The 13,622-nt window shown below is 37.8% G+C and overlaps 1 protein-coding gene across 1 annotated transcript in view; it reads right to left on the bottom strand.

Annotated features, from left to right (window-relative positions):
- The window catches only part of unc5b (unc-5 netrin receptor B), a 58,930-nt gene that overhangs the window by 9,076 nt on the left and 36,232 nt on the right, over positions 1–13,622 (bottom strand). The window contains exons 2-8 of the mRNA XM_058796318.1: positions 7,031–7,255; positions 6,081–6,224; positions 5,719–5,822; positions 5,207–5,387; positions 3,954–4,121; positions 3,677–3,841; positions 1,401–1,433 (exon numbers count right to left, since the gene is read on the bottom strand). Of these exons, the coding sequence (XP_058652301.1) occupies positions 1,401–1,433; positions 3,677–3,841; positions 3,954–4,121; positions 5,207–5,387; positions 5,719–5,822; positions 6,081–6,224; positions 7,031–7,255 (1,020 nt within the window). The remainder of the gene's footprint in view (positions 1–1,400; positions 1,434–3,676; positions 3,842–3,953; positions 4,122–5,206; positions 5,388–5,718; positions 5,823–6,080; positions 6,225–7,030; positions 7,256–13,622) is intronic.

Below are 13,622 nucleotides of genomic sequence, written 5' to 3'. Positions count from 1 at the left end.
TGGATCTAACAGTGCACTGTGGTACTCTCTTTGCGACTCTTGATCCCTGGCTCTTTTTTATTCAGTCATCACTGAATTAAGTACTATATTTACATACCATAGTATGCTATAAAAAGGCTTTAGGAGACGAGGAGAGATAGGGGTGATCACATAGGTACTGCACCCAAGAGACATAGAGGACAAAAAAATGAGGAAGAGAGCAGATGCGTGTGAGGAGTGTGAGTGGGCAAAAGGGCTCACGTGGCAGAACAGAAGTGAATCTGACAGCCGTCTTAACTTATTATAGCAAAAGGAACCAAGCTGAATTAGGTGCGTTACTTTTTGGTCTCTCAAGTGCTGAATGTCACATTGATCTCAGAATATTAGCATCACTTGAACTGTAAGCTACACTATTGATCGCTCTGGGCCAGAAAGATGCACAGCCATTAACTTCAATGTCTTCGAAAAGCACTCCATTTCTGAACCAAGATTGCATATGTATTATACATCATCTTCCAGGAATGCTTATGCACATTTTCCTGTGTGTGTGTGTGTGTGTGTGTGTGCACGCATTTATAAATTGCATATGCTATTTAGAATGAATCAGTGTAAAATCACAAATATGTTTGTACATTTTAGTAATTACATGGAATGTGAGATAAAAGTCAGGAATTTATAAAAATGTCTAACAGTAAAGGAATAGTTCATCCAAAAATAGATTGAAAAGAAATAGTCCCACGTCAGTTCAAAATAGGGTGACATCCTACACATAACATAACATAACATAACATAACATAACATAACATAACATAACATAACATAACATAACATAACATAACATAACATAACATAACATAACATAACATAACATAACATAACATAACATAACATAACATAACATAACATAACATTTTCTGGGCTTCAAAAATGTTTCATAAATTTTGAGTAAAATAAGTGTTTTAATTCATTTTAAATTTAAATGGATTTAATTAACCGATTAATAAGAAATTTGAAATCATAATTATAAATAAATAATCATTAAAAAAAAGCTGTAAAAGTCTTGTGACTGAATATAATTTAAAAATGGACTGTGAGGTGCTATCTTCTATTTCATATTCTCAGTTCATATGAAGTTTTCACTTCATTTCATGAGGGTCTGCTTTAAAATGCAGGACAGTGTGCTGCATATCCAGAGATGAACAGGACAGAAGTGACAGAGTGAAACAGTACACACACACACACACACACACACACACACAAGTACTTCATGATCATACTTATATAGCATCTATAGATTCACATTTCCAGTCACTTTTCCTTGGGTTTCCCAGACACAATCACATAAGTAGCCAGACACACAGAGAGAGAGGGTGAAAAGTGGATGTCAAATAAAAAACACTGTTATTAAAAGGAAAACTTACGATGGGTTGCTTGTTCAATAGAAACCTTTTTATCTGTTAGAAAAAAGGCAAAAACAAAGACAAAACAAGAAATAATGAACATGAGGATGGATGAGCAAAGTTATGAGCGTAGATCAGAGATGACTGCAAATGAAAGTGGAACAAATAATCGATAAATGTAAATACAAGACTCAGCAAATGAAACATCAAAGCATAAACTCAGAAATCATAGGTTTATAGCAGGCAGAGCAAAGGTAAGTATCTTAGAGCTCTCAAGGGACGGTAGGCACTAGAGGAATAATTTGTGAGGAGGATATATACTGCATATATATATATATATATATATATATATATATGTGTGTGTGTGTGTGTGTGTCAATGCTGCATTATTGATGCTTGAAATGGGTTGTGCTCCAACTTTAAGCCCAGACAGTCTGCACTAAAACTTCCAGTCTGCACTGTGTTCTGGCTGAATAGTATGTGCATATGTGAGTGTGTGTGAGCATGCTATTGATGTTCCCCTGAGATAATTCAATGCTGTCAGCTGTGCTCTTCCAAAACCAGCTCTGGGATGAGCACCCAGTGTCAAGATGAATCTGGCTCACCATCACATGGCTGATGTGTTTCTTCACTTGCTAGTATTGAAGTACATTTTGTCTGGCTGCCCATACTTCACCGTTTACCTTCTTGTCCATCTGTGCTCACAGCCATGTGCTAACTCATTTTCTGAGGGTGCGAGGACCTTTTTTTTTTTTTTAAACTAAATGAAAATTAGTAACACTGCCCTGACAACTAGCTGAAATAGTTTTTAGATATATTTTTCAGTTACATGTATTTTGTTTCAAGTAACATGTTCAATGGTATTAATTTTAATTTTAGCTAACTATAATATATTTGGTGAGTACCAGGTTTATATATCTGTTCTCCATTTTAATGTATTTTAAAATATAAATTATTTCTGTGATGGCAAACTGAATTTTCATCAGCCATGATGTTTTTTCAGGATTCTCTGATGAATAGAAAGAATAGAAAGATCAAAAGATCAAAAACAGCATTTATTTGAAACAGAAATATTTAGTAACATTATTTGAAATTTATTTAAAGTTTTGGTAATTTTGTTGTGTGCTTATATATATATATATGTGTGTGTGTGTGTGTGTGTGTGTGTATGTTTGTATCAGGTTAACCTAAATGAAATTGAGAATAAGTTCATTAAAATACAAAATAATTTGTAGTTGTTTGTTTGTTTTTATTTCAATTAAAGTTTTTTTTTTTTTTTTCAAGAGTCAAACTTTTTTTGGTTTTAGTTTTAGTTGACTACAATAATCCTGGTAAGGACCAGGTTCAAATCAGTCGCTTATTATTTGACTGGCAGAGTCATGTTTCATTAAAGGGGTGGTTTACTTGTTTTTTTCTAAGCTTGATTGTGTTTATGGGGTGCAGTCTAACATGTGTTCATGCTTCATTTTTTTAAAAACGCATTATTTTTCATATAATTTACCTTTATTCCACACTGCTCTGTTCCTTCTCTGACAAACGCCTCGATTATTTCCGATTATTGTTTTTATGAAGCCCCTCCCTCAGAAATACATGATGGGCTCTGATTGGTTAGCTGGCTCAGTGTGTTGTGATTCACTAAACCGAGCATGCGTCTAAATGTCCCGCCCCTCAGCTCAGCAGCATGTGCTCCGATTGTATTGTAAACAATGGCGTCGTCTATATTGCTTATCAATTTGAGCCCGATTGAGACGTAGAGGATATTAGTGAAGATGATCGCGCAGAACCTGTGCAAGCACGGCTCTTAATGGTATGTTTGTTTGTTTGTTGTCTCATACTTTTAGATACGCTGTTATTATGCTACTGCTTATGTTAGCTTTTAATATACGGTTTTATTCTGATTAAAGCTTTAATACAGTACGGCAACCGAACACGCGTCCATTTATAACGCTTCTCATTGCTAGTTTTCTCTTCCTCTTCTCTAAAGCAGCACAGCATGGCCTCGCCCCCTTCCTTACATGTTCCCGAGGGCGGGGTTTATCTGGGTCCGTGACGTATCAGACCCGGGAAGTAGTTCGTTGTAGTCCCTTACCAGCCGTTTTTGTAGGCATTAAACTTCCAGAATTTTAAAAGACGATATCTCTGTTTGCATTGAACTTTCAGCGCTGCAACTTTGCAGATATTGTTTATGCTCAAACAGCAACATTACACACTAACTAACGTTAGAAAAGTTAAATTGCAATCAACCACCCCTTTAACGCTGACGTTGTGCCACTGATGATGCCGGTCATGTGACTTACAGCGGGCGCACAGTCCCTCGGTGCAGTTCTTGCTCTCCATCATGCTGCCGCTGCAGTGACGTCCTCCGTTACGCGGTGGGGGCGCCTGACATTCACGGCTTCTCCAGTGTGTGCACTCTGTCCCACAAGCTGACCACTTGGCCCACTCAGTCCAGCCTCCGTCCACTAGAAAAATACATAATGAGCAATTATGCAGTGGATCATGAATCTGTTAGTGGATCATGTGAATTTGTTATATAATGTGTCATGTAAGGTTGTGACAGGTGTCAGTCTTCACCTGGACAGAGGGTGGTGCAGGTGACTCTCTGGAATGGGGGGCCGTCACAGAAGGCTCCTCCATTGAGCGGTGCTGGATTGGTGCAACTGCGTGTCCGTCGCTGCCAACCCCGCCCACATTGAGCATTGCACTCTGACCACTCTGTCCAGGATGACCAGCCCCCACTCACTAAGGAGAGCCAGATACACATATACATGAGACACATACACACTGATGTGCAGTTTGACCTGAGGATAATGGAGCCTGTTAGATACACTCACTGGACTATTAAAGAAAAAAAAAGCAGCAATGCAAAATAAACTACTTTAAGATATAAAACAGAATACAATGTACAAAAGAACTGTATATTATATCAGACGTGAGAGATAATGTACAGTCAGCATGTCATAATCCTGACAGGACAACCAGGACCCTGATTTAAAGCAGATGAAACATCCTGAAGTGTTATTTATTTATTTTTTTGCAAAAATGAGTAAATAAAATGAATTTTGTCCCACTTATTACACAGATGCTTACCGAATAAATTAATAAATATCAATTTTTTGCTGAAATACTATGTAACCTACCTTCCTAAAGTTTGGGGTTGGTAAGATTTTTTTTGTTTGTTTTTAATGTTTTATGCTCACCAAGGATATATTTTTTGATCAGAAATACAGTAAAAACAGAAATATTACATAACAGTATTAAAATTAAATGTTTTTGTTTTTATTTTAATATAGGCCTATTTTAAAATGTAATTTATTCCTATGATGAATTTTCAGAAGCTACATTAATCATGTCTTCAGTGTCACATGACACTTCAGAAATAAGTTATACATTCTTATTATTATCAATGTATCCCCACAGCGTTGGTGCTTAATATTTTTGTGAAAACCACAATATATTTTTCCTGGATCAAACAGCTTTTATTTGAAAAAGGAATCTTTTTTATAACATAAACGTCTTGATACATTTAATGCATCTTTACTGAATAAAAGTGATTTCTTTCAATAAAAAAAAATTAACTGACCCTAAACTTTTCATGGTAGTGAATATATTTGAGCTATTTAATTACACAAGAATAAAAAGAGTGCAAAGTAATACAAAAAACATGAAACTTTCACTGGTCAAATGAGTATTTCAGAAAGCCGTGTAATAAATATTCATAAACACTGGGGGTGATTCTAGTTTTCTTTTGTCTAGCGAGATTTCTCTTGACAGTTTCATTCAACGATTCAGATCCCTGCAGGGATTATGATTGGTCAAGTGGTTACCGTAGACGATGAGTGTGGCAGTGCTGCTACGTCGCTTAGCGACCACATTGCGAGCCACGCAGGTGTAGTTAGCCGTGTCAGAAAGTCGAGCCTGCTTGATGATTAGGTCATGGTCGATGGTAATTAGAAAGTTAGAATCCAGCGCCGGGTCAATGAGCTCTTCGTTCTTCAGCCAGTCCACCTGTGGCATTATGAGAAATCAATCCATTCAGTTTGAAGAAGAATGATGTGCATCAGGACCAGAACTGTGCTTAAAACCATTTGAACAGAAAATTGAAAAGCACCAGGCATGTTCTGAATACAAAATGAATGAAAATGAACAGTGTAAAATATCCTGTGTGGTTGATAGTTTTATCAAAGCCTGCGATATTAAAGTACCACCGCTCACAGGTTTCATTGAAACCTCAAGGAATCAAAGATTGTTTGTTTGTTATTATGCATGAAACAAACTGAGGAAAAACCCAGTTGGAGGTTGAAACAATAACAGAAAGGATAGGAAGGCGATATGGCACCTCAGCAGGCGGGATGCCCTCTGGTGGACGACACTGCAACAAGACTTCCTGCTCCAGACGCACTTCCCTGCCAAGTGGCTCCTGTTCAAAGTTCTTCCTTAGGTCTGATAAACACAGAAATATTTTTTTTTAAACCAAAATAACCCAGAAAATCTAAGTATTTCCATTTTTTAAAATTCTAAGCAAAAAAAAAAAAAAAAAAAATGCATGTGTTATGGATTAAAATAGCACAAGCAAAAATAGTGTGTTCTGTTGTCAGAACACTAGGTTTCTCTTCAGGTTCTGTCTTTTAAATGCAGAGTGCCTGCCTAAGAAGGCATGTCACACCGACAGATCACATAAGCTGCTGAGCACAAACTCACAGGCGATGCGGACGTAAGCCCGCCGGCTCTTTGTGGTGCCTGCCGAGCTCCAGGCAACACACTGGCACCAATAATCCTCCAGTCCAAACAACTCCTCTACCTGCGTCCGGGAGACAGAGATATCTACTTCTCTCACTACTAGACCTAAGACAGGAAAAAAAAACAGGAATATATCAATCAAGTTTTAAATGTATTCATCACTTACACATTCTGACAGAAGTAGTAGTAAAATTGCAAAACCTAGACTGTGCTTTATTGAAAATAATAAATTTACGTTGATGTATTTAGCAAATATAACTAAATATTTTATAAAAGAATAAAAGTTTTGAATAAAAATAAGCTTGACTATTCTTATTTTACTGACGTGCAATTGTCAGTCAACATATTTATAATTAAATTCATTGGAGCAGACAAAGAGTTTTACTACTTTTATGATTCAGTTCCCTCAAAGATCTTTTGGACATAGCTGTGTTTACTCCTACACAAGAATATTATAAAGTACACTAAATAAATGGCTTTGATTATTTCAGTGGGTGGGCGCTTAAGTGTTCTCTTAGCGCGATTTGATTGATTTCATTGTGATTCTTTGTGATTCCTTTGTACTTTCATGTTTTTGGTTTCTGCTGAACACGATTTAAAAAATAAGTTAAAAAAAACATATACCATTGATTACGTAGCACACAGCAGGTCTGTCTTTAAAGGTTTATACAGTACTTTCGTTCAAAACAATTCCCCAGTGGAGAAAATGAATGGGATCGACTCAACTGTCAACTATCAGGAATCTCTGAAGTGGCCTATTCTACAGTATATAGAAACTTTACCAAGCCAAGCCTTTACCTATACTCCAATAAACATGTTTGAGATGAACTGCCTATTAATATCTATGGTTTTACAAGTCAATGTTCAGCAAGCACATGTGGGTCTTGTGCTCAGGTGTCCACATCCTTTACCTGTGATAGGGTCCAGACTCTCCTTGGTCACATGGTCGTTCTGGTTCACCCATTCCCCATTGCATTTGAAGTATATCTGCGTGGCCGGAGCAGCCTTGCAGGAAAGTTTGACAGGTCTGTTTTTCACTATGAAGGCGTCCTCTGGCTCGCTCTGGAATTCCGGCAATGGTTCAGCCGGAGCAGACGGAAATGAATCCGGGAGAACTTCGCTGTAATCGCTGCCATCTACAAAAACAGAGAGAGAGAGAGAGAGAGAGGTAAGAACATGTGTACAGTTTATTCACAAGCATGTATCTGTCACAGCAAATGAGTTTGGCCTGAGGGGTAGTGGCAAGACAGTCGGTGTGTGTTGAGAAAGACTCGGTCCCTGACATTTCAAGTGTACCATAGTAATACAGCATTTGCTCAGTAAAGCATCCCTGGGGAGTCCACACAGAGCCAAGATGAAGGTGGGGGAGCTTGACCTTCCATTGAAACGCCCAGTGATCACACATTATCCCCTGACATTTTCCCAGTGACAGATCCCTCCCAGCACAAGGCTCATCCAGGGGCCTGCGTGTTTCACGGCTCCGCACCCAGGCCCTGTCACCTCCAACACGACAATGCTGTTAACCTTTCAAGCATTAAAAGCTGCACAGGCTATTGACTACAGAGTGAAAATGAGGTCTGTAGACACCGGCGCCGCAGGGCAAAACAGGAGAGTTGTTGGTTTGCACTTTCTGTGATTTGTAGCACACAATTCTCAGAGCTGACAATTTTTGGAGGGTTGTCAACTGTGAAATGCTTTTTTCTGACTAACCTTAATTATACTAGGGTGATAATGTGCTAAAACTTGAAAGCATGTGTTCAGATAAGTAAACATCCTTGGGTTTTTCCCCCAGTTCAATGCACTACATTTGTTTTCAATTTCTATTCTTCCCTTGTCTGCAATATCGAAATAATAGTCAATGTCAAGCCTAAAAATTAATCCCAGAGCAGCTCTCTCATTGACAGGCGTAATCACAAATGACAACAAAGGCAATTACAAACAAAAATACGACTCCGATGGAGATGACGCCTCCTTTTGGCCGTGACAGGGGAGAGTTCACCCATTAAACTGCAAAGGCTCTCATGGTTGAAGGCACTGCTTGAGTTTAATTATCACGCACGTACAACTGTCATCAACTGGCATTGTAATGATGTGACTAAAATATTTCTGACGGCACAGCTTATCTTGCTGCAGTGCAGGAACATAATTTAGTTCTCATTCATATCCTGAAGCAGGTTGGACTCCAAATCAGTAGCTTTGCCATCGCAGGAATAAATTTAATTTAAAATATTTTAAAATAGAAATGTTTTTTTAAATTGTAATATTTCACAGTTTTTACTGTACGTATGTACAAAATTAAATATTTACTAATTGCTCTTATCTGATTAATTCCATGTCAGTGAAATCACTAAATAAGATTGAATATACCACCAATTTCAAAAAAAATGATTCAAACTCTGGCTTAAGCCAGAAATATTTTTCTCACGCACATCAGCTCATGTTCAGGTTGTGGGTTAAGTGCCCCTAAAACTCGCACCTGGTCAGAATTCAATAAATGGTGAAATGCAGATGCAAAGAGAAAGAGTGAAGGACAGAAATGAAGAGAGCGTGAGAGACTGGGTGGGGAGGACATATCATAAGTGCTCTGAAGGCTGACATGCGGGTCAACCGTCTTTGTGTGCCTCTGTGTTTGATGGAACAAGCGTGTGTGAGAGGTACAGGGTCTGGACTTGTCCGCAGACTGCAGAGGTGAAAGAGGTTAGGGAAGAGCAAGTTGAAAATTGGATTTGGGAGGGTGTTTTCACATACAAAGGAGGAGGAACACTATACAGGTCAGGTCGAAATAGAAAGGGCAGAACAGAGGAAGAAAGAGAGAGAGAGAAATAGAGCAAACAAACTAAGCTTGACCAAAGAGCAGAATACACTAATGCATTATCACAAACATTTCCAAATTATTACACCTTTAGAGCTGATTCACTTGTCAAATGAAAATGTCTCAATATTATTTAATCTTCAGATTTTACTTGACAATGACATGCTAAAATAGGCAAAGCCCTGTGTAGTGTTACTGTGTGTGTTACACACGATAAAATTTAATTTACCCACACACACATCAGATAGGTCAGTGGCTGGAAGGCCACTAGAAGGTCCTATAGCTGAAAGTGTCAGTCCAACTTTGTGTCATTTTGTGACAGCTACGTCCTTTCTGCAAGCTCACAGCGAAAAAAAAAAAAAAAAAAAAATTAAGACACACACACTCACATATCTAACCAATACTGCCAATATATTTACTTAAAGTACAGATTAAAATAAAAAAATATATAAAAAATAAAAATAAAAACAGATAAAAGACAAAATAACAAAAAGTTAAATAAAAGTGTTTTATCTATTACTCATAGTCACAGACTACACAAAGCATGCTCTTGACATTTCAAGCAATATCTTAGAGGATGATGTTCACAAAATTGTCACCATTATAAACTCTCCACGTCATAAAAAGCATAAAAATAAGAATACTTTGTTAACAGAGAGATTCAATCGTTTCAGCACTTTCACAAATATCGCTCTCCCTTTCAAGACATGAAAGTGTATTGTGCCAATGACTAACTGCATCTCTATTTTCTCTCTCTCTCTTCCCTTTTCTCCTTTCCTCCCTTTGTGTCGCTCTCTCCTCCGACAGCTGTCAGCTTGTCTTTTTCAGACTTTGACTTCTCTGTCGATAAGCAATTGTGTTTCTCTTTTTCCACACTACCTCCATATGGCATCGATTGCTACAGAAAATCACCAGTCAAAAACATAGCCTGTCATTCCCTGTCACACACAGAGAGGGAAAAAAAAGAAAGACATTTTGTCGAAACAAGGAGAGAAGCTGAGTGAGAATGTGTACTAGAGTTCTTTACGTGCGTGTATGTGTGTGTGTGTGTGTGTGTGTGTGTGTGTGTACGTGTGTGAATGCAGGATCTTTTGGGTGACAAAGCGTGCGTGAAAGTCAGTGTGAAAGAGACAGAATCAGTGAGAGAGATACAGACTGAACATATGGAAAGGAGATGATGGTTTTTAGATTCACACTATCTATCTATGATAATACAGGTGCTGGTCATATAATTAGAATATCATCAAAAAGTTGATTTATTTCACTAATTCCATTCAAAAAGTGAAACTTGTATATTATATTCATTCATTACACACAGACTGATATATTTCAAATGTTTATTTCTTTTAATTTTGATGATTAGAGCTTACAGCTCATGAAAGTCAAAGATCAGTATCTCAAAATATTAGAATATTACTTAAGACCAATACAAAGAAAGGATTTTTAGAAATCTTGGCCAACTGAAAAGTATGAAAATGAAAAGTATGAGCATGTACAGCACTCAATACCTAGCTGGGGCTCCTTTTGCCTGAATTACTGCAGCAATGCGGCATGGCATGGAGTCGATCAGTCTGTGGCACTGCTCAGGTGTTATGAGAGCCCAGGTTGCTCTGATAGTGGCCTTCAGCTCATCTGCATTGTTGGGTCTGGTGTCTCTCATCTTCCTCTTGACAATACCCCACAGATTCTCTATGGGGTTCAGGTCAGGCGAGTTTGCTGGCCAATCAAGCACAGTAACACCATGGTCATTGAACCAGCTTTTGGTACCTTTGGCAGTGTGGGCAGGTGCAAAGTCCTGCTGGAAAATGAAATCAGCATCTCCATAAAGCTTGTCAACAGAAGGAAGCATGAAGTGCTCTAAAATTTCCTGGTAGATGGCTGCGTTGACTGTGGACTTCAGAAAACACAGTGGACCAACACCAGCAGATGACATGGCAGCCCAAATCATCACTGACTGTGGAAACTTCACACTGGACTTCAAGCAACATGGATTCTGTGCCTCTCCACTCTTCCTTCAGACTCTGGGACCTTGATTTCCAAATGAAATGTAAAATTTACTTTCATCTGAAAAGAGGACTTTGGACCACAGTCCAGTTCTTTTTCGCCACAGCCCAGGTAAGATGCTTCTGACGTTGTCTCTGGTTCAGAAGTGGCTTGGTAGCCCTTTTCCTGAAGACGTCTGAGCGTGGTGACTCTTGATGCACTGACTCCAGCTTCAGTTCACTCCTTGTGAAGCTCTCACAAGTGTTTGAATCGGCTTTGCTTGACTGTATTCTCAAGCTTGCGGTCATCCCTGTTGCTTGTGCACCTTTTCCTACCCAAATTCTTCCTTCCAGTCAACTTCGCATTTAATATGCTTTGATACAGCACTCTGTAAACAGCCACACCTTTCAGTAATGACCTTCTGTGACTTACCCTCTTTGTGGAGGGTGTCAATGTTTGTCTTCTGGATCATTGCCAAGTCAGCAGTCTTCCCCATTATTGTGGTTTCAAAGAACAAGAGATACTCAGAATTTATACTGTAGGGATGGTCATTTATTCAAACTCAAATGTAAATATTCTAATAATTTTGAGATACTGATTTTTGACTTTCATGAGCTGTAAGCTCTAATCATCAAAATTAAAAGAAATAAACATTTGAAATATATCAGTCTGTGTGTAATGAATGAATATAATATACAAGTTTCACTTTTTGAATGGAATTAGTGAAATAAATCAACTTTTTGATGATATTCTAATTATATGACCAGCACCTGTATATATCTATCAATCTATTTATCTATTTATAATAGATCTATCAATCCACTTATCGATAATAGATCTATCTATCACCTGTTTACATGTATTAGAGCTATTTATAAATAACAGATCAATAAATCTATCTGATAGTTAAAAATAAAAATAAAACTAATAAAATAAAACAAGAGGCTTAAAAAGGAAATAAAGATATATATATATATATATATATATATATATATATATATATATATATATATATGCACAGAGATAGGGAGAGACCATTTATATTATATTATGTTAAACACCACATATTATATTATATATATATGTGTGTATGTATGTGTGTTTGTATGTATGTATGTATATATGTGTGTATGTATATATGTATATATGTGTGTATGTATATATATATATGTATATATATATATATATATGTATGTGTGTGTGTGTGTGTGTGTGTGTGTGTGTGTGTGTGTGTGTGTGTGTGTGTGTGTGTGTGTGTGTGTGTATATATATATATATATATATATATATATATATATATATATATATATATATATATATATATATATATGTGTATGTATGTATGTATGTATGTATATAATTTTTTGGAAGAGCACAGGTTGCCTGAAACACATAATAGCTAGCCCTCCACTGGGCTGGACACTAACTTTACAAAGAATGCTCTCACACAGTTTGAAGAGCAGACACGAATACCCATCAGGCCTTTTGGCAGCCCACAATTTAGCTGGAATGGTCCTGGCACTCCTAAAAAGAGGGAAGCTCTTAAGAGGCCCCCGACTGCAGGTCTTTTATCACGGTAATGATAGACAAGACACAGCCGGGACCAAAGCCTCCCAGATCTCAGTCTCTGGGAAGGGTGTAAACATCCACACATATGTGCAAACAACCACGCACAATCATGAACACAAAAACAAGACCGCGTCCAAAGCAGAGGCAGCTGCACTTTGGGATGTGTGTGAAGCGATTCTGGAGTTAAGATTGCGATGCAAGAGAAACAAAAATGCTCAAAGGGACAACGCACACACAAACAAACGTACGGCTAACAATGACGTGGCCTAAAATCAAAAATGTTCCTGGACCTGTCTTGTCTCACTCACGCACAAACGAACAATGCAAGTCACAATTATACACAAAAGAATGGCGACGCTCACTCAAGAAGCCACAGAGGGTGTCAGACAGTGTAATTTTGCTAGCTCCAGAAAGTCTGCAGTCATGGGAGTCACACTTTATCATTAGCTTACAAAGGCTGTCATTACCGTCCACATAATATATATTGACTACAGCTTTACCCTCAACTTTGCAGCTCTCTTAATGATGCTTTGAAAACTAGACGATCTGGACTTCATCAATGCTGAGAATCAACATTTCTCAACAGTCAGACCTCAAGCGGTGAAAATGGGTGGTAAAAACCTGCCCACAGAGACCATAAGTACTAGAGTGCTCAAATATTCTGCCCTGAAGTGGTTTTCACTACTTACTTGTTAGTATTTTTATTGACAGAAATACAATGAGGATATGAAATGGCATAGACAGACCATTTAAAGGGATAGGGGATATCACCCCCCTCAAAATATCTTTTAAGTTCCACAGCAGAAAGAAAGCCAGACAGGTCTGAAACGACACGAGTGTGAACTTCTCCTTTAAGATGTTCTGTATAAACCCATGTTATAGCACTCAACACAAAACAGGTAGAAAAACACATTCTACAAATTCAAAAATAATTACCATTTTACAGTAATTTGCACAGCAAACAGCTAGTGTTACTGACTCATCTGCAAGTGTTTGATATAACCCGAGCTACTCCAACCTGTTCTGATTCATCTTAACTGGCAACAATATCCTGTTCTTCTGACTGTGTCTGATTGGATGAGGCGGAAAACTGTTGATTTACAGACACCCATTCTCACGTTTGTTCAATAATATATTAA

This window comes from Onychostoma macrolepis, chromosome 13 (genome assembly GCF_012432095.1).
Source record: "Onychostoma macrolepis isolate SWU-2019 chromosome 13, ASM1243209v1, whole genome shotgun sequence".
NCBI lineage: Eukaryota > Metazoa > Chordata > Actinopteri > Cypriniformes > Cyprinidae > Onychostoma > Onychostoma macrolepis.
This window is presented reverse-complemented; position numbering and strand designations above follow the sequence as displayed.